General features: G+C 38.6%; 3 protein-coding genes across 3 annotated transcripts; 1 reads left to right on the top strand and 2 right to left on the bottom strand.

Moving 5' to 3' along the window:
* Positions 1–1569: 1569 nt before the first annotated feature.
* kif20a (kinesin family member 20A) lies at positions 1570–10874 on the bottom strand. The gene is made up of 19 exons (XM_042499103.1): positions 10663–10874; positions 9256–9430; positions 8891–9016; positions 8690–8809; positions 8401–8539; positions 8059–8234; positions 7420–7519; positions 6711–6920; positions 6258–6369; positions 6089–6163; positions 5833–5976; positions 5339–5507; positions 5077–5229; positions 4704–4843; positions 4361–4463; positions 3946–4141; positions 3769–3860; positions 3522–3659; positions 1570–2283 (listed from the first exon to the last, which is right to left on the bottom strand). The coding sequence occupies exons 2-19, from the start codon at positions 9421–9423 to the stop codon at positions 1906–1908; spliced, it is 2739 nt and encodes a 912-aa protein (XP_042355037.1). The 5' UTR covers positions 9424–9430; positions 10663–10874; the 3' UTR covers positions 1570–1905.
* A 1671-nt stretch (positions 10875–12545) lies between these two features.
* zgc:175280 (cationic amino acid transporter 2 family protein) lies at positions 12546–16537 on the bottom strand. Its single transcript, XM_042499166.1, has 11 exons — positions 16168–16537; positions 15754–15909; positions 15386–15542; positions 15061–15194; positions 14721–14943; positions 14359–14495; positions 13857–13959; positions 13378–13511; positions 13115–13281; positions 12789–12897; positions 12546–12688 (listed from the first exon to the last, which is right to left on the bottom strand). The coding sequence occupies exons 1-11, from the start codon at positions 16535–16537 to the stop codon at positions 12546–12548; spliced, it is 1833 nt and encodes a 610-aa protein (XP_042355100.1).
* A 4533-nt stretch (positions 16538–21070) lies between these two features.
* Positions 21071–25444, top strand: casr (calcium-sensing receptor). The gene is made up of 6 exons (XM_042499722.1): positions 21071–21255; positions 21340–21646; positions 22276–23115; positions 23211–23441; positions 24089–24212; positions 24309–25444. Exons 1-6 carry the CDS (start codon positions 21071–21073, stop codon positions 25442–25444), a joined length of 2823 nt encoding a protein of 940 aa, XP_042355656.1.
* Positions 25445–26725: the final 1281 nt, after the last annotated feature.

Below are 26725 nucleotides of genomic sequence, written 5' to 3'. Positions count from 1 at the left end.
AAAATTCTATGCTATGGCGTGTATTGGCACGCTATTTTATGCTGTTTTGAGGTGTTTTCAGCTGTTTTTGGGACATGCCCCTTTTTGACATTTTAGCCATACTATAGCCTTGCCTTTTCGGTCATTTTTTCAACATGCATTATTTTGCGTGTTTTTGGTAGTTTTTGCAAATTCTATGCTATGGCATGTATTGGCACGCTATTTTATGCTGTTTTTAAGGTTTTTTCAGCTGTTTTTGGGACATGCCCCTTTTTTGACATTTTAGCCATACTATAGCCTTGCCTTTTTGGTCATTTTTTTCAACATGCATTATTTTTTGCTTTTTTTGGTAGTTTTTGCAAAATTCTATGCTATGTGTATTGGCACGCTATTTTATGCTGTTTTGAGGTGTTTTCAGCTGTATTTGGGACATGCTCCTTTTTGACATTTTAGCCATACTATAGCCTTGCCTTTTCGGTGAGTTTTTCAACATGCATTATGTTCATGTTGTTGGTAGTTTTTGCAAAATTCTATGCTATGGCGTGTATTGGCACGCTATTTTATGCTGTTTTGAGGTGTTTTCAGCTTTATTTGGGACATGCCCCTTTTTGACATTTTAGCCATACTATAGCCTTGCCTTTTCGGTCATTTTTTCAACATGCATGTTTTTGCTTATTTTGGTAGTTTTTGCAAAATTCTATGCTATGGCATGTATTGGCACGCTATTTTATGCTGTTTTGAGGTGTTTTCAGCTGTATTTGGGACATGCTCCTTTTTGACATCTTAGCCATACCATAGCCTTGCCTTTTCGGTACAGCAATCGTATAGTATATCGAAAAAAGTCAAATTTTGACTGATGCTAAAAATGGCTGAAAATAACATGATAGCTTGTCGAGGAATCATAGTATGCAAAGTGGAAGTAAAGAACAAAAAAAAATCCCATTATTTTGCATGTCGATAAAATCGTCAAAACGGCAATAGCATGTTGAAAAAAAATCTAATTTTGACTGCTCATAAAAATGGCTGAAAATGACTTATAATAGCTTAGAAAGATGCATCATAGAATACCAAGTAGAAATAAATACCCTCAAAGGCCACAAACCTCATAATTTGGTATGTCAAAAAAATGATCAAAAAGGCAATAGTATAGTGTCAAAAAATGTTAAATTTTGAAATGTCAGAAAAATTGCTGAAAACAACATAGCTTGTAGAAATGCGACAAAGTTTATAAAGTGGAAATAAAGGCCATAATTTAGCATGTAAAAAAATTGGACGACATACTATACTGTAATGTTTCATCAGAATTTGGCCAATATACACACAAACACACATATGCATGATACATATATATGTATATGTATATACATATACACACACACACATACACATATAAGTATGTATGTACGTACAACATCATGTTTTGACATATGCTCATGCCTCATGCTGTGTATATATTTATATTAAAATATATGTATAAGTAATTAAAGTTAGGAATGTGTTTCCTTTTAATTTTCATTTATTTTTGTAATGTAAATGCAAACAAAATCAATTTTCATCTTCCATAGTCCAATTTAAGCCTACTCAAAATGAGGTTTTTGTGGATTTATTGTAGAAAAATACAAGTTGGAGCAAATGGTGTACAGAGGAGTTGCAGAGGCAGTGAAGCTGATTCAAAAACACATGCAGTATTCTCATCTTACAGTACATAATTATCAGCCATTCAGAAGGATCTGAATTTCCTTGGTAGTGTACAGCAACCCCATTCAAAGTTTAACTGTTTTACTGCCATGAATATCAGAACTGTATTTGGAATAACAGTGATTTAACTGCACTGTGAATGTATATATAATATAAAGTTAATAGCAAATTAAATGTTTTTTTCTGCATAATACAAAAGAGGAAACTCACACTGATGCTCCTAAGAGCTTAGTACTTCCCCCTCAGACTGCGTGGGGTTGGGACAGGACTGGGAGGTGGAGACTGCTGGCGAGAACGCAAGATCCGTGAGTAAGGGGTAACATTTGCTTCTTCAACAGCACGAGTATTGTATTTACGTGTTGGGGTACGTGTCGGGAAAAGAGACTGGAAAAAGGGCCGTTTATGTGGAGGCCGGTTCTCAGTGTCACTTGGTGTGGGGGCCACACAACCCCTCTTCTTGCAGGAAGCCAGTGTGGTCAAGGTAGCAGAACCTGAGGGGGGCAGCTGGGGCCTGACAGCCTGTGTCTGTGCAAGGGTCTCTGCTTTCCGCCTCAAGTCAGCCTTTACAAGCACCAGGCCATTCTGGAGGTCCGATAGAATCTGGTCCTAAGAAGAAGTCAGTTGACAGGGTTAGATAGCACCATAGAGGGTGAAGTTAGGATAAAGTCAGAGATTTGGAGGGATAAGTGAGCCACACCAGTTTGATCATGATATGCAAAGTAATCACCTGGTGCACATGTTAGAAACCTAGATTTAGTTTAAAAGTTGGCTGTGCATTAAGCTTGTTAGTAGAGAGAGTAGAGGGAGAAAAAAACAAAGTATTTCAAATTGAGAATTACACTTGAAACAAATCCTGCTTTAAAATACAAATAATCGTTGCTTCTCTAAAGTTAGCGAATCCGTAATCAGCCTATAAGTTACAACAGATATCATTCTGTCCAAACTCTGCCCAAACAGAAAATGTACATGCAGAGCTTCCATAGAGACAGAATGAGAATAGAAAACTTTCATTCAAAAAAATTTAAAAAGTCATAGTATAGTATGTCATCCAAAAAATGATAAAAACTTCGTATGCAGTTCAAAAATAATAAGAAAGTCATGTTGTTGTATGTCATCCAAAAATCGAAAACACGAAGCAATACGTCACAGTATGTTGTTAAAAACATCATAAAAATGCAAATATTACAATGTCATAAAAAAAAAGATTTTCCAAAAATTAATAAAAATGTCAATCAAGTATGTCAGCAAAAAACTGATAAAAACATTGTATAGTATGAGTTCAGTAAGCCATCCAAAAACGGATTAAAATGGTACAGTGTACTTTGTTGTCCAAAATTGATAAAAAAAAATAAATAAATAAAAAAAAAAAAACACAGTATATATAATGTTGTTAAAAAATGTCATATTATAGTGTGTTGTCCAAAAGCTGATGTCATGGTATTGTTTTTAAAAATTGATATAGTATGTTGTTTAAAAAAAAAAAGAAGATGCAAATGTTATAGAGTAGAATTTCACCCAAAAATGGATAAAAACATAGCAGTATGGTATGTCATCAAAGTATGTCATCTCAAAGTATACCATGACAAAATAACAGTTTATAAAGTCATTGTATAGTAAATTGAAAAAGACTAATAGTATAGCCAAAGAAACAAACTAAGAACATTATTATTAACATCAAATGTCCAAATGTCACCGTAATTTCATTTGTTTGCACCAAATTTTATATTTTTTGTGGCCTCTGATCGAAGATGGCTAAGCTCACCTTTAAAAAATTAACAAAAAGGTAATGTCTATTAAGTATTATCAGCTACATAACCTTATACTGTGCATATTTATGGCTGTACCTGTTTGGCCAGTGTCTCATCTGCAGCTGTTAGCGCCTGCCGCAGTCTCTCTCCTCCAGTGTTGCGACAGCAGGCCCGTTCTCCAGACTGCAGGTCTGCCCCAAGCTTCTGCAAATCCAGGCGCAGCTGTCGCAGGTTCTGTTAGAAAAAGTGAGAATTTTAATTTTTCTGAGGGTAAAGTGACACATATGCAGCAAAAAAAAGAGGGAAAAAAAGGAGTTTTTCATATGGTAAAGCAGTATCTGACCCGTTGACCATCCTCAAGCTTGCGGTCAGCAGCACCGGTGAGGGTGCCTGTCGTGCCTGGGACTTCCAGCTGCATTTTCAGCCGTGTCAGCTCTGCACGGGCAAGCAGATCAAGACTGTTAAGTACCATTAGCGACATCCAAACATCAGCACGTTATTAGGGCAGTGTTTTATTCACCTTGGTTCTTGGTGAGCAGCTCAACACGACACTGATTGAGCTCAGATTGCAGTCTGCCAGTTTCTGTCTGAGAAGTGAGGCGCTGAGAGCGTCGAGGGCCCTCAGAGTCTCCATGTGGTGCAGACATGGAGACCGGTTCAGCTGCCCTGTTTTTTTCAAGGGCAGCAGACAAAGCTTCAATTTCCTGATCACGCTCCTGAAAGAAATGATGCAAAGAAAACTATTAATGAAAGATAACGCAGCTCAGATGTAGCAACATGATTACAAATATAACTACGTTGTGGATACTCATTGCATTTTTGGAAAATGTATGTTTTTAAAGTGCTAATTTTTATAGATTATGTGCATACTGAAACCCTACCGGGGCAGAAAGTCTGACAGTAACGCAACTTGAAGCTGATGATTTAGCTCTCACCTTCAGCTCCTGGCTGTAGAACTTCTTCAAATGCTTTTGCACATTCGCTATCTTGTCTTCATATCTCTCTTCAATTAAAGCCCTCTCTGCCTCCAAGGTGTCACTGTTGGGCAAGAAGACATCACGGCTCAGGATCTGCATTCTTTTCAAATCCCAGCTGTCTCTCATATTTTAACATTACAGCTTTCCAGTAGCGGCAATGTCTTTGAATAAAAATACAACAAGGAACGCAATTGATTTGCAAGCAAATTCTGCACCAAGAGAACTGCTGGTTTTACTTTTTCTTTAAATGCAGCCTTGATCAGTATTAAAAAGGTTTGATGTAAACAAAAGAGACACACACCTGAACCCTTCTTGCATCCCACTGATGACCTCCATCATCTCAGAGACCACCTGCTCTCTCACATTTGCCTCAAGATCCTCTCTCTCCTCCCGCTGGCGCTGCACCTCTCTCTTCAGGACATCAATGGCCTGCAGCAAAGCCTTCAGAGAGCACAGTCGGCTGTTAGGGACACTCTGCAAATATTCTTTTTTGAGACATTTACAATGCCGGTAAGCTGTTTTTAGTTAATCTTAAAAGGCCTCATCTAGGTGTACATCTAAATATGCGGATGCTCATTGCTTTATGTTTTGCAAAGTAAAGAAACTTGGTTATGAAAGTGGTTGTAGAGAATAGCAAATATTTAGCTCTCACATATGATGGCAGGAACTGTTACCTCAGTGTTTAACATGGTGATATCTCCGTCTTCGACATCACTCTCATCCTCGCCCTCTTCCAACAGCGAACTTTCGTTACCATTTGCTGCTGGCTCACGCAGCAGGGACAGGATGTAGGCCACTCTGGTCTTTGTGGATGGGCCATGGACCAGCTGAAATTAAATTTGGCATGTTTTTTATGTTTTTTTAATCATTCTTCTGGTCTTGTCTAAACATACATGATCAAATCTCTTATTACTATCTATTACTATATCTTATTACTTGAGTGGCAATCGCTGAGAATTTCAAGGCTTGAAGGGTCTCGTCATAGATGGAGGCACACGGGTTGATGTTGACCACCATGCTGGAGGTTCCTCGGCCACAGAAGAAGCCCTGGAGGACCCGAGTCAGTTTACTGTCCCTGAAGGGCACCACTTGAGGGGGTCGCAATCTGTGGAGGTTGTAACGTTTTAAAAAATAAAGCTCTCTCTGAAAATGCTCAATCCATCATCTTGTAAAAACAAAATAAACTTATTAACGCTGTCTCATATTATATGGAAAAATATTGTCTTTATTACAGAAGTTAACACGAAAAAAAAAGCTGAGCATTAAAGTTCATTTTTAGATCTTAGGAACAGAAAAAGGGGGGAAAAAACAACAAAAAAAAACTCTTAAATGCCTGCTTACCAGAGGAGTTATTTGCCTTTTTTTTTTTAATTCACAACACTATTATTATCACATTATACTGATCATTTCCATTTGGGTTAAATACGTACTTGTTGTTTTGGTTGTGCCTCAGAGCAGCGATACAGCGTCCCAGTGTTAACAGGGAGGTGTTGATGTTGTTGGCCTCCTTCATCCTCTCACCATTACGCTGCTCTTTACAGCGTTCGGACCCAGCCAGATCACACACAGTCAGTCTGAAGATGAGACGGTAGGGGACACACTGTGTTTTATCTCTTTCACAAACTCAAAATATGCCGAAATCATCCGAAGCTAGAGTTCAAAATAGGTAACTGAAAGTCAACTTACTCGCTGATGTGCATGGCCTGGGCTGAATCTGCCTCTGGGCGGACGTGCAGGACACGGATGGAGAAAATGCTGTGGCTGAGTGGGCGATAGATTTATGATCAGAGAAGCGAGAGTCTATCACATATGTCAAAAAGAATCAAAACACGGCAAATGCGCAATGTGCTCCTACCTGCGGCTGGAGTTTTGGTTGAGGTGAGTGCTGGCAAAGCTCTGGTTACGACGTCCCGCCCTCAGAATTCTCCAGGCTTCCTCGGCACTGCGGACCTGGATCCAGCTGAGGTCTGATGTCACAAGAGGAAGAAGCAAAAGAAGTTACACTTGACATGCATGTTTAGTGTGTTTGCTTTGTTTCGCTTCCTTACATTCACATGGATACTTCAAAATCTTTACAGGAGCACTCTGTCAAAAATGTATCATCTATTGCACAATGTTTCTCATAATGTCATGTTGCACTCACTCAAATAAGCAATCTACAGTTTTTAATATTTCTGTCCTACATGAGACAACATACATTAGATGAGAGACGCTGCATACTGAGTTTCAGGAGGTTCACACTGATAAAAACACCACACTAATTATAACAGTTTAATGGTCTATAAACATGCAAACAAGTAAGCGTTACCTTTCACGTAAGGATTGCCTTGCTTGTCGTCACTAAGCCGCAGCGTGACTCTTTTTCTGGGCTGCAAGGAGGGCGAAGCATCCAGGAGGTCGTACAGGAACTCATTGTAGATCTCATAGAAGGACACCCAGATGGAGAACTGCACCCCTTCCTCCAGATCATCTGCACTGTGTGAAAGGCTGTCAGGCTCCAGACAAACACTGTCGGAGTCTGCAGAGACAGAGAGGGCTGAAAGTCAATATATGATGTGTTTCAAGAGAAAAGCTTTTACTACAGGACTGCATGTATAATATGGATATTATTTAATTTGCTTTATTTTGACAAGTAAAATAGTAACCTTACTGGAATTTTTGCGTGGCTTTGTACTATGCGCTCGTCTGTAATTTATCAACATTAACATTAGGGGTCGATAGATTATCGGCCTGGCTGATTATTGAGGCTGATATTTGGCGTTTTGCCAATTATCTGTATCAGCATTATATTTTAATGATCGCTGATAATTTTTAATCATTACAAAGTGCAAATAAAGTGTCAGCATGGGAGGAACTTTTATTTTGTAAAACCTCAGTGAGCTAGTTTTACCGAGTCATTTTTTATTGAAATTTTCACTTGACTAAAAATGTTAAATTTAAAAAGTTATGTGACAGCCCTTGGAAATTTGCCAAAGGTGTCTCCAGTTGAAAATATAATACACTGCTGTCTTCCTCACCTTCAAGGTGGGTGGCACTGTGACTTGTAGAGGAGAGTCCTCCAATGCCGCTGTCCCAGATTGTAGTGGTGCCGCCTCGACGAGAACTCTGATTCTCATCCTGTAACAAACAGAAACAGTATGTCAGCTCAAATCTGCGTGCAATAAGACGTCTAAAGAGCAAACAGAAGTTAAAATCAAAGCCCCCTTTTGTGATAAAGGTGTAACATTTTTTCCTAGTTTGATATGCAAAGGTTGGTGGAAGTTTTTTTCGAGAGTTTAAAACTTGGGACTAAGATCTCACTGGACACAAACACACACACATATACATATATACATACATACATATACACACATCTGTCCTTTACTCAGACATAAACATAAATTCTTTTCTACTAATTCTTCAGTTGTTAGTGTTATATGCATTCAAAGATTTAAGGAGAGGTTACGTGGAGACAGAGATGTCGACTAACATCTGTAGCACTCACTGTGAGTTATGTCATAGATTCTAGCAGGATATTCTTTTTAGGCTTAGAACATAAAAAAATGGGTCCACCACATTTTGTGAGTGCTGGACTGCATGTAATTCTTTCTCTGCCTGAGTGCAGAATGAAGAAGTTTAAATGGCACAATAACTTTGAAAGTTGTTCTCATGTTTACCTCTTTGAGCAGAGAATTTCTGCGGATTTCCTCGGCCCTGACCTCACTGAAGCTGAGGTGCCTCACATCCTGATACATGATGGGCTTCAGGTCCATGGCACCATAGAGACGACCCTGCAGTTTCCTGAACATGGATACTAAAGCCCGCGGCAGGAGGCCTGCCTCTCGACCACTGCCTGCAGGACAAAGTTTCAGACTTAAGATTTGCATTTTAAACATTTAGCAGACCACATAAGCACTGAGTGCTATATCAGCATGTACGTTTTCACAGAGCTGCAAACACTTAAATCACAATCAAAATCTGTGCCTATTAGCAATGTGTCCAAGAAAAAAAAATCTCACCCTGAATAGTGTAAGTCTTTCCTGAATTGGTGACACCATAAGTGTAGAGGAGTCTGTTTTCTCCTTGAAGCACATCTTTCACCATCTTCCTCATTGTGCACTCATAAAACTGTTGCTGTGTGGTCTCTGGCCCCAAAATCTAGGAAAGATTGGTGATGAGAAAACATCAGTGTGTGGCTCTTTTAATAGAAATAATGCGAGATGTCTCACTCCAGGATTCTCCTTGCTATTCAAACTCATGAAACAACCTGTTTATTTACCACTATGTTCATAAGTGTGACGCTCATACCTTTGAGAAACTGAACTTGTGCATGCTCTGGGTGATGCCCCTCTCTGCTGTCCTCATGTTCTGAGACTCTTTTGGAGCTTTAAGCAGCAGAGTTTCTTCATCTTGGACAGCCACACAACCCTAAAAGAAAAGGGGAACCTTGAGCACGAGCGTACTAAAGCAATAAATGCATATTATCTATCCACATAATCATCATCTTACCTGGTCTTCTCCCCTGTTACTCTCTGCCTCAGTAAGTGGCCGGATGCGCAGAAACACCTTCACCCTCTCTGCATTCCCTCCATCGCAGCTTCCTTGTCTCACAGCTGCAGATTGCACTGCTAGTTTCTAGTGACACAAATACATCTTAAATGTTTTGCTACAGACAACAATTCATATCATGAGGGAGATGTGTGAAAAATACTGGTGTCAAAATATTAATAAAAGGCCTTGCAAATGTTTTTCCTACAGTTTAGGAATACATGTTTTGGGGGGAAAAAATATGAACTGAAATCTCATTTGTTCACAATTTAAACTCCACAGAGTATACTGCAACACCAAATAAGCATACTCTCATCAGCTCTCACCGGTTCTGTAGTGGATGGCTGGGTGTCCAGGCCGGGGGAAATGACAGAGATCTCAGGCAGACGTGGTCTGCAGAGACCTCCATGTTCTGCTGCTGTAGACTCAAACACAGCCACGTCCTCATCCTCATCAGAGCGGAATCCACACGGGGAGGACAAAGACAGCGCCATTGCTTACCTGTTATGAAAAGACAAATCTCAATGAGTAGGGGGTAATTCTAACTATGAACAAAATGCAACACTTTCAAACCTGGCTGTGTGCCAGGAAATTCTTATGTATGTTCTTTACCTTTGCAGTACTTTGCCTTTATTTTTCCTCTTATTACATTTACTAAATGTTAACTGTTTGCATCAACCAAAGCAATTTACCTTTAAGTGAAAATCTACTTGGTAACCTATTCTTATTCTGATGCAGTTTTGTAATGACCCTTTGCATTCAGGCTTAGTGTCAGGAATTACTGAGATACAATATAAAGAAACATGTATAAGTGCTCCTGTCTCAACTACTCTCACACATATTTGTGACCATGTTTTTCCTCAACTGTGAGCCTACACAAGGGGCAATCACTTAAGAATGAGCAGCAACTTGCTGTTATGACAGGATTATTCAAAATTAGGGTGTGTCATGAAACAAGATGAGCCAATAGAAACTGGATGAAACTACTTCAGAGCCAAGCAGTTCAAGACTAGTCAAACAAGAAAACGATTTCCCAGACTTTAACCTGATCTAACAAGTATTGGTGCAGAAAAATGACAAAATGAAATCATTAAAACGTGCTTTTACAAAAACAGTAAAGTTAACCATGACTAATAGCATGGCTATGTACTAGCAGTCCTCCACAGAAACACACTGCAGAACACTGCATGTTGAATTTAACGCTATTATGTTAGATTACGTTTAGATGAATGGCACTGCACGTTTTTACAGAACATGCAACGTTGAAACGCTGTAAGTGTCCGAGGTAAAGTTAACAATGATAACGTTTATGCACATGTAAGATGTCCCTTACCTACTGGAAACATTATGCTAACGTAAATAGAGAATAAAAGTCACTCAACTCTCCTCGCGGTTATGTTCCGTAAGGTAAACATTATATAGTCAGGTCGTTTTCTTTCTTAATAGCAAATCGGAATTTAAATAAATTGTAACACAATGTTAGTGCGTGAGTACAGGTTAACGTTTGGACGCGCACGAGAAGCTCTGTCACCGTTTGAAATTTTGAAATTCGTGCGGTCACTCCCTCTGAACACAGGTATGCTAATACCGCTGTGGGCTAACGTTAGCCGGATAGAAACCTTCGGATTATTAGATAGCTCAACTCGTATAACTACTGCTGTAACTTGACTAACATGCGTGTTGTTGTTAGCACGCGAATGGTCAAAAGGAAATTTAGGTAAATCTTACCGTACCTCTAATGTCGACCGTGCGATGAGCACCACAGCGATGTTAGCTAAATGTTCTCAAGATACTGACTAAATCGCCAAAACTCAAGTACCTGACTAAAATACGGGGGTACTGGCCTAAAATATAGACCAAAGCTACCTGAAACTAACGCTAACGTTAGTCAAGTGCTTCTTCTCGATTTCCGAGCAGAGAAACACTCCTCTCTCTGTGGACCTCGGCTATGTTGTTTTACCCGACTGCGTTTGGTTTTTGAACAATGCGCTTTTCCTGCAGAGCGAGTCGCCCATTGGCTACATTCAATGACGCCACGATGACGTATCGTGCGTAACCGTGCGTAATACAGCGTCGACCTCCAAAAAAGTATTTTTTTTTTTCTTTTTCCTGTTTTTTTTGTTTTTTAATCAACCGTTTTATAAATAGTACATTCAGTGGTCAATAGAAAGAATTAAGAATAAAAATAAGGACACAAGTTGATACAAACCAGACAAAAATAAAATAACACACACACACACACACACACACACACGGGTTTCAGGCTATATTTAGGCTATATAACAAAGCTGTAACATTTCAAAAATATAGTGTTTTTGGTTAGTTTGAGACATAATTCTAAGTTAGATATTGTTTTAAGGTATACATCTCGATCTGCATTGTGTGAAAGTTGTATATGAGGGCAATTTCTTGAGACATTTTAGTTTATGCATATAAAAAATTAGCTACATAAATGAGAAAATTAGTTATGTACTGCTCATTCAAAAGAAATTTGGATTTTTTAATATTAACAAATCAGGTTCCTTGAGTGAAATGCTCTTGCCAAAATGTCCTTGGTGATCCAACCGAAAATCACCCCGGAAGATCATCCCATGTACACACTGAAAAAAAGTTCTCTTATATTTCTTCCATATTTACATTATCATCATTATATTTGTAAGTCAGAGTAAATAGGCCTCCACGTCTCACCAACAAGAGCCTGGGCTGTCCGTTCATGTTTAGCAGGTGATACTGTTTTCAAAATAAATTAATTTCAGATTGAATCAATCCAAACAGATGCAATACACAAAGTTAAACGGCAGATGTCGCAATTTATCTACTATTAAATCAAATAGACTTAAACTGCAGGTTACCATTTCTTTTTCATGCTGTCCCAATACCAAATGCATCGAAACAGCAGGTGAAGACTTGCTTATCCCAAAATGAAAATGTTTCTATTTATTCCATGTGCGTACCACACAAATGTTACATTTTACATAACAATTTATAGTGATGAATATACATTTAAAACTGGTCTAAGAACAGAGAGTAAGGATTTGGATGCAGCAGGCAAACACGGGAGCTAAATATAAGAAATCCCTGCTACTAACAACATAATACATTAGAAATGTGTTCAAAAATTTATGTTAAATCTTACAGAAATCAGAATGTCAGAATGACCTACTGCATGTGTAAGAATGACATATGCCACATTTACCTGGATGCCGTCCATTCTAATAGATTTTTGTACCTAACAGAATGATGTACTGCACCTAGCATGTGATCTATTAGTCACTGAAATGGTAAAATATAGACCTATACAAAATACTGCATGATATGCATGTTTTGTGATTTACTGCAGTTTTTTTTATTTATTAAAAAACTAAATCACAAAAAACATGCACCAAAAGACAACAAAAAGACATTTAATTTCACAGAAAACAAAATTAAAAATGGAGGTCAGAGGTTGCAACTGAACTGTTTTTTGTTTCGTTTTTTTCTTTACTCCTAATAACACTGTCAGGAGATGTATGTGATTTAAGAACACTGGCTAAATTTACATTGAAACTAAAGCACTTTCCTTGATGATTTGCCCATGCTAAATGCCCATATCAGTAAATCAAACGTGTCACATTGTTTAGCCATTTAAATCTTGTCCAGGTTCACAGTTTTGCTCCATAGTGGTGGTGATGCTGTGAATGCTCACATGGTTGTGTGAATTTTGGAGCCTTTGTTTCTGCACACTGTGCTGAACACCATAACAGAAGTAGATAATTAAACCTGTTTAAAGGGGGAAAAAAGGTCATGTTTGTTTATTTTATGTTTTTGCACGTTTCGCTTAAATGGAAATGTGGATTCTAAAGTGATATTCTTCACATACCTACTGCCATCCACACTGCATAGCGGATCCATGTGTCTGATCCAAGCTGAACCATAAGATAGATGTTGACAAAGGTGCTGAAAATAGGAAGCAATGGCACACAAGGAACCTGTGCATATGGAAAGCAGAAACTTTGTGAAGATAATATCACAGCAAAAAAAAAAGTATTAATCTTCCCTGTTTAGAAGTTTACAGCTGCAAGAAATATATGAATTGTTAACTGGTTGGTTATTCCTATTTTGAACTTAGCAATCAAAGTTCATGATTTCAGTCATGATGCTTCACTGGATGAGTACATAATTACACATACGATAGATGAGGCATACCATGAAAGCAGCTTTGGTTGTATTCTGTGGTTGTCTCCAGATGATCAGGGTAATGAGGACCAGCATCAGTATGATGATAGAGACACAGAGTAAACTCCACCACTCGTGGGCCTGCAGGGACTCTACAGTCCCGGATATGATGAGGCTCAGGACGACAGCTAAAAAGACTGAGAAGAGCCGTATATATCCAATGATTATAATCAACGGAAACCATCTGTATATGTTGCATAATATTTAAAAATGATGTTGAGAAGATCACTCACTGATAAAAATAGTTAAAACTGACACATTTTTCGATGTCCGTGAGGTTGCTTGTGAAGGAGGAAAAAATACTCCAGAGACTGTAAACGGTTCTGATTTGCTGAAACTTGAATCTTCACTGAGGTCTGTTTGAAACCTGTGAGAGTGATGAAATATAAATGAATTCACCCAAGCATTAGATATAAAGATATAGCGGTAACTTTTAAATCACAGCTACCTAACACACATCCGGCCCATGTAATGATATTTCACCATAATCAGTGAGGGTAGCCCAACAGAAGAAAAAGTGCATTCTTAATGTAGAAACTGCTCAGTATCTGCCAGCTGTTATGACACTTAATCAATGTGTATTGTTAACTCATTCTGCATTTTACATCTGCAACACCAACACCAATCATAAACATGGACTTTTTTCCACACACATATTAAATTTTAAGATTAGAGTAATAGCACTATATGCTCTCATCATGATGAATCATACCTTAATATGAGTATACATATGGCAACAAGTGTGTAGGCAAACAGGGTTCCAATTGACATCATGTCAACCAGCGCCTTCAGGTCAAACAACAATGCCATGACAGCTGAAAAGACATAAATAATAATAAGATTTTACATAAACCCAAATAATTCACTTTTGCACAAATGTCAATAAATAATATTTCAGCTATAACTTTACCCAGAGATTGCTCAACAATCTTGCATCATGCATCAGTTGACATGCACAGTAAGGGTTCATTAAGGGCAGATTTACTCACCAGGAAAGCATTAACAATTTCTCCATATATTGTTCCTCAAATAAATACATTTCTACAATTAGAATCAGGGCTGTGTTTATGAAATAATTTAGCAGTGAGCATGAGGATGAAAATCTAATGTCAACAAAGGAGGAGGTTCAAATAACAAAATCAACATAGGAACTAAGATTGCAGACAAATACAGGGAGGGGCTTAAAATAAAATTAATTGTACACACAGTATTACCTGCTACAACCCCTGAAACCAGGGTCGCTATGACAGGACTTTGTCTATCACTCATTTTACTGAGTGGTCTGAAGAGAAGTCCATCCCTGGCCATGGCAAAGAGGACACGGGGCATTGGGAACATTGATCCTAACAGGCTGTGGGGGAAAAGCTCAAATAAGTCCCAGATAAACATTCATAATTCATGTTATTTACTTCTGTTTTTATCTGTAACAGTGATTCCAATGATCCTTATTTATGTTAGCCAAGGATTATGAGAATTAAACTATTCTAGAAATTGAAAATGAGATTATTAAGCCAAGTGATGACTGAATTGTTTTTGATATGAGTTGGGTTAACAAGTGTCACACTGTGTTTTATACCTTGTTGACAGTGCACACAGGGATCCCACAGCCACTACATACTTTGCAGGGCCCCAACCGATGTATGTAAAGGCCACAGGCAACGGGCTGTGAACACTGAGCAAATAGTACGGCATCATAAGAGTCAGTGCTGCAGACACACCAAAGTAAGCCAGGAAGCAGATGAGGAGGGACGCCACAATGCCCAGTGGGATCGACTTCTGAGGGTTTTGAACCTCTTCTCCTAAAGAAAAAAACAGTATTATTATTGTATTGTAACGTTTTGTCCTTTATATCGTGCTATGCTCCTACATCTTGTAAAAGTCTTACTGTGTACTGCATCTGTGTTAAATGAATTTACCTGTTGTGGCAATGCAATCAAATCCAACAAATGCATAAAAGCATGTAGCTGCTCCTGCTAATGTTCCTTCAAAGCCAAAAGGGAAAAATCCCCCACTGCCATATCTGGTCGTGTCATTCAGTGATGTGTAGTTTCTGCAATGAGTGAAATATTGATATTTGACAAACAGTAGCAGCATGAAACATACATTACTGTACACTACTGTAATTAAACACAGCAGAGAACATCAGTAATACTAATGGGGTTGAGATGTTACACGTGGGTCAGATATTGTGTGGGAACGTTTGTTTTCTCTTTAATTATATAAAAAAATAAGATCCCATACTCAAATCCATCTAGGAGAGAATCTTCACCAATGTGCCAGTTGTTGATATCCCCCTTAATGACTCCAGAGAGGATAACAAACAGCAACACAAGGATGTTAACTGCCGTGAAGACCTTATTTACAACAGCTGACTCTTTAACACCAAATGCAAGAATTCCTAGAAAGAAAACACACAGAAAATAACAAAGTTGATCATGAATATGAATACAATGGAGGATTGTTTACAAAAAGATATTTGATATTAGTTTTTAAAAAATACATAAAGCGTTATTATGAACTGTTTTTTTCCCTCATTTCCACACATAAATTACAATAATAAAGTCTTATATTTGGTAACAAGCCACAGGGGTTTAGATAATAAAATGTACCTGCCAAGAGCATTATAAGGCCGGCTGCAAAGAAGTCTGGGTAGGGAGCTAATCCAGGTAAGTCCATCGCAGCCTGTTTGCCCAGAGAGCTGGCAATGACATTTCCAATGAGGTCATCAAAGGTCCCACTCCATGCTCTGGCAACACTTGATGTCCCTTAAAAACAGTGAAAAATGAAAAAAACAAAATACAACTTGTGCAGATGAACAGAAACTCATAAAATGTCCAACAGTTGACACGAGTGCTATAAGCAACCATAAAAAAAACAAAAAACTGTTGTAACCTTTTATGTTAGATTTGAGGCTCATTTGAAACACCATGAAAAGTTTAAGAAGACATATTTACAAAAGAGACTTTTCAAATATGGCTATAAAAATCAATCATATATATAGTAAATGTCGCGACTGTCTTTACCAATGACATAAGACAGCAACAAGTTCCAGCCAGTGATAAAAGCCCAAATCTCTCCCACAGTCACATAGCTGTAGAGGTAAGCAGAGCCAGTCTTGGGAACACGAGCTCCAAATTCAGCATAACAAAGTCCTGCAAAGATGGAGGCCACTGCTGCTATCAGGAAGGCGATTATGATACTCGGCCCGGCCACAGTTCTGGCCACTTCTCCTGACAGCACGTACACACCGGCCCCCAGCGTGCTGCCGACCCCCAGAGCCACCAGGTCGAGGGTGGTCAGGCATCGGCGAAAGTTAGACACTTCTCCTTCAGGCTCCAGAGGTTTCCTTCGCGACAGGCTCTGCAGGAGGAGCAGTATCTTTGCACCAGACATCCTGTCAAATAATCAAGACATGTTTCATTGGTTGCTCAGGACAAAACAACTTGAAAAGATTAAAGTGTGTATTTTGATTTTAAAACAGTTGAAAGGCAAACCAGGAAATATCTCAGCAGACAGTTTTTTTGTATTTGTACATTGAGTTTTAGTATAAAGTATGTTATTCTAAAAATAACACACAACATACTCAATAATATTTTCTCTGGAGCATGTTAAAAGTGAGTACATTTCTAAATCAGATGCTCCAAAAGACACAAATGAACTCATTTCTATGTTAAATTTGATCCTAATTTGCATTATTTGTCACATTATAGTCCATTTTATCAGAATTACATTGCAGAAATCTTAAATTCAAGTTTAGCTGTGGATATGAACAAATGCTGCAACAGTTTGAAACTGTAAAAATGTTTAAGTGTGAGAGACACACTGGAAAAACTGATGATATCTTGTACATTGTATTCAATAAGCTACAAGCACAATCAGACTAACACATATAGTAAGTCATTTAACCACACAATGAAGACAAATATTATTAAACACAATAATTAAATTGTACTGGTCCTTGTCATATACAATGATTATTGGTGGTAATCAGTTAGGTGGGTTATTTACTACAAATATTAGCTTTACTACTGTAGATTTATTATTTTAACTATTTTCATGATGTATCAGTGATGAGTCCGGTAATAACTTTTAATTTCAAAATACAGACATTTACTGCTGAAAAAAACCCATCATATAAGAAAGACATTCTTACCTTTTCAGCTGAATGTTGCAGTGTGAGTGCCCGTGTTTTGATCTGTCCCAGACCACACACTACTCGTGAGGATAAATCCATTCACTGTGAACTCTTCGCAGCTCGACACATTTTTGACACATTATGTTACATTTCAGAAGTACGTGCCATTTCTGAAAGAGACAGGATCAGAATGATGATGAGGTGAGAGGGCACCTCTGGCATGTTGAACAATAACATAAATATTATAAAGCATTTTCTTCATGTATGTGTGTGGATGGTGGAGGCCTTTATACTACATTTTGCTTAACTTTTCAAAATGAATGAATAAAACATACTTTCAAGTTAATACCATAATTGAAATTTTAAAATATTTCACTTAACACATTTTTTGCCCCCAATATGCATATATTTATGACTGCTGTTTGTCCTCTTTCAGTTAGCCGCTAACTACTGCTAGTTGCTTATTAAATCTCCTGTGGTGGGTCACATACATAACATGTCATGAAAACATCACGCCCGTGCCACCCATGATCCCATCCTAATGGCTGTCCTTTTTAAAAAGGTACCGTTTGGGTGCTTTCATTACCTCAAGTGGCAGCTTAAAAGGTGCTTTTGGATCAGGGTGCTGGTGGCCCGCCCAGCTTCCTTTTGGCGATGCCATTAAGTACAAACCGTTTTCACCAGTTTTCAGTTACTTTCACTTTTTAACTCAAGATGCTGAAACATATTCAGTATTTAAGTCCTCAGTTCTCTGCCACCTTGTTCATCTAGTCCTTTTGTGTACTTTTTTTTAACTTAAAAAACTCCCCTTTACTATTATTCGAGCCTTCACTTATCATCATGTCTATGTCTGTCTTTTTTTCTATTTTTCTTATCCCTAACTTATTTCCCTCCCCTGTACTGTGAGCATTGCCAACCCGGAAAAAATTCCTTGTTCCTCATTTGTTGAAGTTGGCCAATAAACGTGATTCTGATTCTGATTCTGATTCTGATCTTTAGAGATTGAGAGTTATAGCAACTTAACAAAGAACTGCCAAATGGCAACAACAAAATCTGTAAATAATTTTCAATATTATTTAATACAAGAACTAAATCCTTCTACTAAATCTCGACGACTTACACTGGCCTCATCCTCCACACGAGGGCAGGGCTTCCAGCTGCCAGTGCATTCTCTGAAAACATTTTAGTATTTCTGAATCTCCTGCTGCTGATCGGGCTCTTTTAACATGCTGAGGTCTGCATGTAGTTCAGATCTGCCTCTCTTCTCTCAGAAAGAGAGATGATTTTTCAGCCATGAAGATGATAAAAACAAATAAACTATGAAATAGTTTTGAGTATATCATTTTTAATCTTTAACCTTATAGGCTCTCCCACGTGTCCGATGTCTCGTGGACACTGTTGGTTTATGCCACAGATGAGTCAACATGTTGTAAAGTTGAAATTGTGTTCACTGGAAACATCTGCTCAGCAACAAATTGAAGACTCGTTCATCAGAGCATGAGGAAGCAGCTAATTGTTTGAGGAACATAATGGTGCGATCCACTGCTTCCAGGGGTCCCTGGTATCACGCTGCAGCTCTTCTGGAAAATGCGATGAAATATTAAACCTGTCTAAAAAACTGGTGACTGAATGTCTATGAGAATCAAATTTTATTCTGTAGCCAAGAGTACTGAGAAACATGTTTGCATATCAGTTTTTCCATTGATAAAATGAATATGAGTAAAATTTGGACTGAATTTGAGATGTATTTTTTAAAAATATACCTTGATAAAAGGTTGGGTTTGAAAATGGAATTTTAATGTTTGTTGTAACAGAGACACAAACATCCAGTAACACAACTTGAAAAACACATCAATGAAGGCTGTAGACCAAGATAAACTTTGCAACATGTTTCTTTTATCTCATATTCTATTACTGTATGATCCTGTAATGCTACGGTAATGGCAGATGATTTTTAAATCTCCAAATCTCTGCCACTTTAGGTTGTGATGACTTCAGCTCAGGAGGAGCGAGCTGTGAGTAGACTTCATTAGCTGAAGGAAATGGACTACCCCTCTCCCTGTTAATGATTCATTTGAGGAAAGAGGTTCAGAAACTCACACCATTGTCCAGTGAATTCATTCAACACCCTGGATATTTTGGGGAAAAGGCCTTAAAATCTGCGTACATACCTGCAGACCAACTGTTTCAAGCGTATTTCAATCACACAGTCAGGAGTTTAGGTGGTAAGTGTGATTCTGTTATTTTCCATGTTTGATGTGTTAGAATTGTTTTGGAGTTAAAAGCACTTAAGAACAGTTTAACAGAATTAAGCCAGAGACTGGTTAGTTTTAGATTTAAAAATATCTTAAATAATGAAAATAATGTTCAAAGCAAAAATAAAGTAACTTCCAGACTGTGTATGAAAGTTACAGGAGAGCAAATACGATTCAGGCGGTATCTGTACCATACAAAAATTTAAAGAGAGATTAAAAGGGGATGGATTTTTATTGTTTGGATTAAACTGTTGAACAATGGAAATATACATTTTAAAAAGTAATTAATTTTTGTTTTTCGAAAGAATACTTAACAGAGCTATTATTGAGGGTTACAAGCCTGAATTAATATTTATGATAATTTATAATTATTCAGTCACAACTTAAAATGCAGACCACTTTTTGGTTTGTTTTCATTGCTTATACTTGCGTAATAATTGGATTACATATAAAGACTGAATATAAAAACATGTACATTATAATATTACTGTCAGCTACCTTACTGTTTAGATTTGGAAAAAAAAACACACTGTTTATCGTTTGTTTTCTACAAATAGAGGACTTGAGAAACATTGGATACTAACATTGTACAATGAATAATTATACAATATTATTTTCTATAATACCTTTGTTGGAAGATTATATTTTAATGCTTTATATTTCCAAGAAGATGTCAATAAGAAAGTGAAATTTTATATGGCTAAGGCTAGAACTTCTCTCAATAATGGCTAATATGGCGAACAGTGGCTCTTACAGCCAGCCGTTAGTTGCTTCATTATCACAGCTCTGCCCCAGCATTTTTCCAGCAGTATTAGCCAGATGCAGGGGGCTCTTCTCCATGGTGACTGGGTTCACTGGCCACAGCATGAGACCGAGCACTCGCAGGAAGGAGGGTCATTAGAGTGTGACTTCACTCATGTAAATCCAGAATCTATTTCGGTTCAGACGGATATTTCAAGCAGCATGGCTGTAGTGTTACTGATGTGTGAAATGTTCAAATTCAGATTCAAATTTATTTGCTCTAGACCACAAACATAACAAAACCGACAACTCTTATATAAATATACCCTAACTCTTAAAAACACATGTAATTGTGTAGCCCTGCCAAAGTAGGTAATAATAGCCTCAGGTCATGTTGGCCTCTTACACCATTCTTGCCCTCTGTTCCTGTTTATATGGGAATGTGAGCTCAGTGAGTTTATTGGCTTGTATCCACACACCGCTACAGCACAAGAATGATGTTTATATCTTGTTGAATAATATGAGAAAATAAGTGTTTCTCTGCCGATGATTCATTCATTTTTTTTGTTCATATTTGTTTACTTTTAATAAATTAAACTGAACATTTGATGTGATTTTAGCCCATTTGATTACAAAACTGCTATATGTTTTTCTCTTTTTCCCCTTCTCATCAGTGCAAACATGAATAACACAGAACAGCCCAGCAGGCAGATTGATGGAAGGAGATAATACTGAGAATACCTTCACTCTGGGGAGTTGTAGAAAATAATCCTTGTCATTAGAAAGAAACAAAAGATGAAACTGGTTCTGTATTACATGATAGTGTTGGGGTCCAGCTATGTGATTTCAACTTACGGGCCCCATCAGAGAGCACAGATGACTGGTGATATTTTGCTTGGAGGTCTCTTCCCCATACACTTTGGAGTTGCATCCAAAGACCAAGACCTCGCAGCCAGGCCTGAATCCACACAGTGCGTCAGGTAAAGTTTTAAGCATGGTTTATATGATCTGACTGAATGAGTGTACTCAGCTTATCTAAATCAGTGCCTTCTCTGCTTTCACAGATTCAATTTCCGCGGTTTCCGTTGGCTCCAGGCCATGATTTTTGCAATTGATGAGATAAACAACAGCAGTACTCTCCTGCCCAACATCACCCTGGGGTACAGGATCTTTGACACATGCAACACAGTGTCAAAAGCCCTGGAAGCTACGCTTAGTTTTGTGGCCCAAAATAAGATCGACTCCTTGAATTTAGATGAATTTTGTAACTGTACTGATCACATCCCAGCTACCATCGCAGTAGTAGGAGCAGCTGGATCTGCAGTCTCCACAGCAGTCGCAAACCTACTGGGTCTTTTTTATATTCCTCAGGTGAGTAACAGAACAGTATCACATAGATACTCCACCTCAGTTGATGTCTTAAAACTGAAAAGATTCCACATGGCAACCTTGTATCCTAAAAATTGATGTCCACATACAACAAATTCGCTGTGGATAATACATAATGCCTCCTGGATCAATAAAATACGCAAACATGCAAACCTTTGGCACTCCTCAAATTACTCTGAAAGATCCAGAGTCCCATGAAAATACCAACAGAAAAAAACCCTAGACTCCTCTTCATTTCCCTCTTTTATTGCAATACCTTACATATGTGTGTATTTATAAGTGTACTATGAGAAATGTCATGATAAAATAATCAAAGCATTACAGAGGTGAAATTAATGTTTGGAAATTTTCTTTTGTTTCCTGAGTAAACATATACAAAAAGAGACAAGACCGAGTACTGCGGTCAAGTCCGAGACAAGACTGAAACTTTCAAAAGCTGATCCTGAGACCAGTATCAAGGCCAAGACCGATCCAAAGTACAGCAACACTGTCCTGATCCCTAGACGATGTGTTATATCAGCAAAATGACAAAACCTTTTTATTGACTAAAGAAAAATAAGCAGGACACAATGAAAACCTGAGAGATTAACCTGAAATCTTTACCATTTCAGATCAGCTATGCCTCCTCTAGTCGCCTCCTGAGCAACAAGAATCAGTACAAGTCCTTCATGAGAACCATTCCTACAGATGAGTACCAGGCCACAGCCATGGCAGACATCATCGAGTACTTCCAGTGGAACTGGGTCATCGCTGTGGCCTCAGATGACGACTATGGACGTCCAGGAATTGAAAAGTTTGAGAAGGAGATGGAGGAGAGAGACATCTGCATTCATTTGAATGAGCTTATTTCTCAGTACTTTGAGGATCATGAAATCCAAGCACTGGCTGACAGGATCGAGAACTCCACAGCTAAAGTCATTGTTGTGTTTGCCAGCGGTCCAGATATCGAGCCTTTGATCAAAGAGATGGTGAGAAGAAACATCACAGATCGTATCTGGTTAGCCAGTGAAGCTTGGGCTAGCTCCTCTCTTATTGCTAAACCCGAGTATCTTGATGTTGTGGCAGGGACGATTGGCTTTGCCCTAAAGGCAGGGCATATTACAGGCTTTAGAGAGTTCCTACAGCAAGTCCAACCAAGGAAAGACAGTCACAATGAATTTGTCAGGGAGTTTTGGGAAGAAACCTTCAACTGTTATCTGGAGGACAGTCCGAGACAGCAGGAAAGTGAGAATGGAAGCACTAGTTTCAGGCCTTTGTGTACTGGCGAGGAAGACATCTCAAGTGTTGAGACCCCGTACCTGGACTACACACACCTTCGCATCTCCTATAATGTGTATGTCGCAGTTCATTCCATTGCACAGGCCCTGCAGGACATATTCACCTGCACACCTGGACACGGACTCTTTGCCAATAATTCCTGTGCAGATATAAAGAAAATGGAGGCATGGCAGGTAAAATGTGCATATTTTTTTTACCTCAAACCAAAGCAATTCCATACCTAGCATTTAACTTTTGAATCACCCAAATATGTGGTTCTGCAATGCAGGTCTTGAAACAGCTCAGACATTTGAACTACACCAACAGTATGGGAGAAAAGATGCACTTTGATGAGAATGCAGACCTGGCAGCAAACTACACCATTATAAACTGGCACAGGTCTGCAGAGGATGGCTCTGTGGTGTTTGAGGAGGTTGGATACTACAACATGCACATCAAGAGAGGAGCCAAACTGTTCATTGACAAGACAAAGATTTTGTGGAATGGATACGGCTCTGAGGTCAGTCAAGCTGTTCTGTAGAGGATGTTTCTGTTATTGTATTCTGTTTTGGTTCTGACATTTGGTCTATTTTTTTATTTTCCTGGCATGATCTACCAAGAATTATCAGCCAGTATTCGCAGCAAGGAAGGAAAACACTGAAAGTTGATGATCAGGGACAACAGGAGATTTTGCTAATCTGCCACCTGAATGATCAAATTTCATGAAAATATAAAGAAACATTTCTGTCTTGATCACAATCATGTGTATTAAATCTCAGCATTACCTGCAAATTCTAGTGAATATTTAAACTTTTCACTTAAGTCTCATAGACCGCCATTATATTAATAATTAAACCCATGAAAACAAAGACATCCAAAGGCCTGAAGGTGCCAACTATGAACAAGATCCCTGGTTTGAATCTGATGACCCATCTTGCTCCTAACTTCCTGTTGTTTCTTTACTGTTGACTTAGTTGTTAAAGCATAAATCTGCCTAAAATAGGCAGATTTAAATTTTTTAAATATTTTTTTTTAATTTAAAAATTTCCAAACTCACAATTTTTGGTATTTTACCTCACACCAATCACATCTGAACACACATTTACATCCATTATAACTGCATTATTTTCTCTCTCTCAGCTTTTTTTGTCTTTTTACATCCTATAGGTTCCATTTTCTAATTGCAGTGAGGACTGTGAACCTGGTACAAGAAAGGGGATCATAGACAGTATGCCCACGTGCTGCTTTGAATGCACTGAGTGCTCAGATGGAGAGTACAGTAATCATAAAGGTATTAAGATGCCAAACATTCACACTGTCGTGTTTACTAATGTTACACTTTGCCAATGTTGCAGTTCTTTCATAGATTATTTTTGTATTCCCACAGATGCCAGTGTTTGTACCAAGTGTCCAAATAACTCTTGGTCTAATGGAAACCACACGTTCTGCTTCCTGAAGGAAATTGAGTTTCTCTCCTGGACAGAACCTTTTGGGATAGCTTTGGCCATATGTGCAGTATTGGGTGTTGTCTTAACAGCCTTTGTGATGGGAGTCTATGTCAGATTTCGAAACACGCCAATAGTGAAGGCGACAAACCGAGAACTGTCATATGTCCTTCTGTTCTCCCTTATCTGTTGCTTCTCCAGCTCCCTCGTCTTCATTGGAGAGCCACAGGATTGGACATGCCGTTTACGCCAGCCTGCCTTTGGGATCAGTTTTGTTCTCTGTATCTCCTGCATCCTGGTGAAAACTAACAGAGTACTTTTGGTATTTGAAGCCAAGATCCCCACAAGTCTCCATCGCAAATGGTGGGGATTAAACCTGCAGTTTCTGTTGGTGTTTCTGTGCACGTTTGTCCAGGTCATGATATGTGTGGTCTGGCTTTACAATGCTCCTCCCTCCAGCTACAGGAATCACGACATTGACGAAATCATTTTTATCACCTGCAATGAGGGATCAGTGATGGCTCTTGGGTTTCTCATTGGCTACACATGCCTCCTTGCAGCTATATGTTTCTTCTTTGCATTTAAATCACGGAAACTCCCAGAGAATTTTACAGAGGCCAAGTTCATCACTTTCAGCATGCTCATATTCTTTATCGTTTGGATCTCTTTTATCCCTGCGTACTTTAGTACTTATGGCAAGTTTGTTTCAGCTGTGGAAGTCATTGCTATACTGGCATCCAGCTTTGGGATGCTGGCCTGTATCTTCTTCAACAAAGTCTACATCATCCTCTTCAAGCCCTCCAGGAACACCATCGAGGAAGTGCGATGCAGCACCGCAGCCCACGCTTTCAAAGTGGCAGCCAAAGCTACACTGAAACATAACACAGCTGTGAGAAAAAAGTCCGGCAGTATCGGCGGATCATCTGCCTCAACTCCATCCTCATCCATCAGCCTCAAGACCAACGGCAATGACTGCGACACGACTTCAGGAAAACATAAGCCAAGGGTGAGCTTTGGCAGTGGAACAGTTACTCTGTCCCTGAGCTTTGAGGAGTCAAGGAGGAGCTCTCTTATGTGATGGCATATGTGTGGACATGTCAACCTTCAATTTCAATCGCATTAATAGGGTGTATTTTTGGACTTTACTTTGAAATTAATTTACACATTTTTTTCATTTTCTCAGTTGCTTATCATTTTGTCAGAGAAATGACCAGTTCAACTTATATTCTGTACTATACCTGCAATTCTGTGACTATTATTGTATTCAGCAAAACGATGATGTACACTAAGCCTGTTAATTATAATACGATTTTGTACAATTAAAAAAAACTACATTACATCCCTTGAGTTGTTTTTTTTTCTTTGGAGACACAATATATCCAGCCCTGTCGCTAGAAGATAATGCTCAAATTATACATTTCTGCAAACCACAAATATGTTACATTTGCACAACTGATATATCACCATTTCTAAAGTGACGTAATATATGACCTAACTTTTGTCATCAGGAGGTGGAAAGGATGGTGGATGGTGTATTACCTTTAAGTGAGATGCTTTACAAGCTGCAGACCTTGAGACCAATGTTTAAAACCAGCAACACCGGTTGTTGTTTGGCAACCCTCTGTAGCGTTTCCACTGGTGTTTGTTTAAATGAATATGAGTGTTGGGGCACCTGGTGGCTCAGTAGGTAGGGCAGGCGTCCCTTGTCCAGAGGCTATGTCCTCGCCGCAGCAGCTGTGGGTTCAATTCCAGCCATTGCCCTTTGCTGAATGTCATATCCCTCTCTCTCTCCCCCTTTCACACTTAAGCTTTTCTGTCTGAATAAAGACAAAAAAAATAGTCTTTAAAAAGAAAAAAAATGAACATGGGTGTTTTCAGTGGCACATTGCAGCATTTGAGCCACCAAATCTAGGTGTTTATCAACATGTCCATGCTTTTCGACAAACTTGGGTGTTTTAAGCCAAAACATGATCTATTCCTAACAATAAGCAAGTAGTTTCTGTGTCTAAACCTAGCTACACCTTTATCATAGCATTTTTGAGAAACTTTAAGTTTCACAATGTATACTCATACAACAGTTCTTATGATATGCTACAAAAAATGTGCAAACAAAGGTTAATTAACGAAGTAATAATTAATGTAAAGTTACAAAGGTTAAGGTTTGGCAAGTTAAGTGACTGTGGTTAGGTTTAGGGAAAAGGGACATGGTGAGGATGTACCTTAAAATGACTCAACATTCACTCAATTCCAACACCAGTCTCCTGGGGAAAAATGTTTTGTGTCCCATCCACCACCACAACCAACCTCCTACCTGGACCTATCAGGACCGCTTCCTTTTTTACTCCCATCAGCACATTGG

Source organism: Plectropomus leopardus, chromosome 13 (assembly GCF_008729295.1).
Source record: "Plectropomus leopardus isolate mb chromosome 13, YSFRI_Pleo_2.0, whole genome shotgun sequence".
NCBI classification, from domain to species: domain Eukaryota; kingdom Metazoa; phylum Chordata; class Actinopteri; order Perciformes; family Serranidae; genus Plectropomus; species Plectropomus leopardus.
This window is presented reverse-complemented; position numbering and strand designations above follow the sequence as displayed.

Bases quoted from the DNA above. Each gene is read 5' to 3' on its own strand.
- casr (XM_042499722.1), top strand. From the start codon at position 21,071: ATGAAACTGGTTCTGTATTACATGATAGTGTTGGGGTCCAGCTATGTG. The intron at 21,256-21,339 runs GTAAAGTTTTAA...CTGCTTTCACAG, and splicing joins GAATCCACACAGTGCGTCAG to ATTCAATTTCCGCGGTTTCC. The intron at 23,442-24,088 runs GTCAGTCAAGCT...TACATCCTATAG, and splicing joins GGAATGGATACGGCTCTGAG to GTTCCATTTTCTAATTGCAG.
- zgc:175280 (XM_042499166.1), bottom strand. From the start codon at position 16,537: ATGTCTGGTGCAAAGATACTGCTCCTCCTGCAGAGCCTGTCGCGAAGG. The intron at 15,543-15,753 runs GTACATTTTATT...TTTTCTTTCTAG, and splicing joins CCTTATAATGCTCTTGGCAG to GAATTCTTGCATTTGGTGTT. The intron at 13,960-14,358 runs GTAATACTGTGT...ATGTCTTTTCAG, and splicing joins GGTTTCAGGGGTTGTAGCAG to CTGTCATGGCATTGTTGTTT.
- kif20a (XM_042499103.1), bottom strand. From the start codon at position 9,423: ATGGCGCTGTCTTTGTCCTCCCCGTGTGGATTCCGCTCTGATGAGGAT. The intron at 4,142-4,360 runs GTGAGAGCTAAA...CATTTCTTTCAG, and splicing joins TCTACAGCCAGGAGCTGAAG to GAGCGTGATCAGGAAATTGA. The intron at 2,284-3,521 runs GTACAGCCATAA...ACTTCTTCTTAG, and splicing joins ATGAGACACTGGCCAAACAG to GACCAGATTCTATCGGACCT.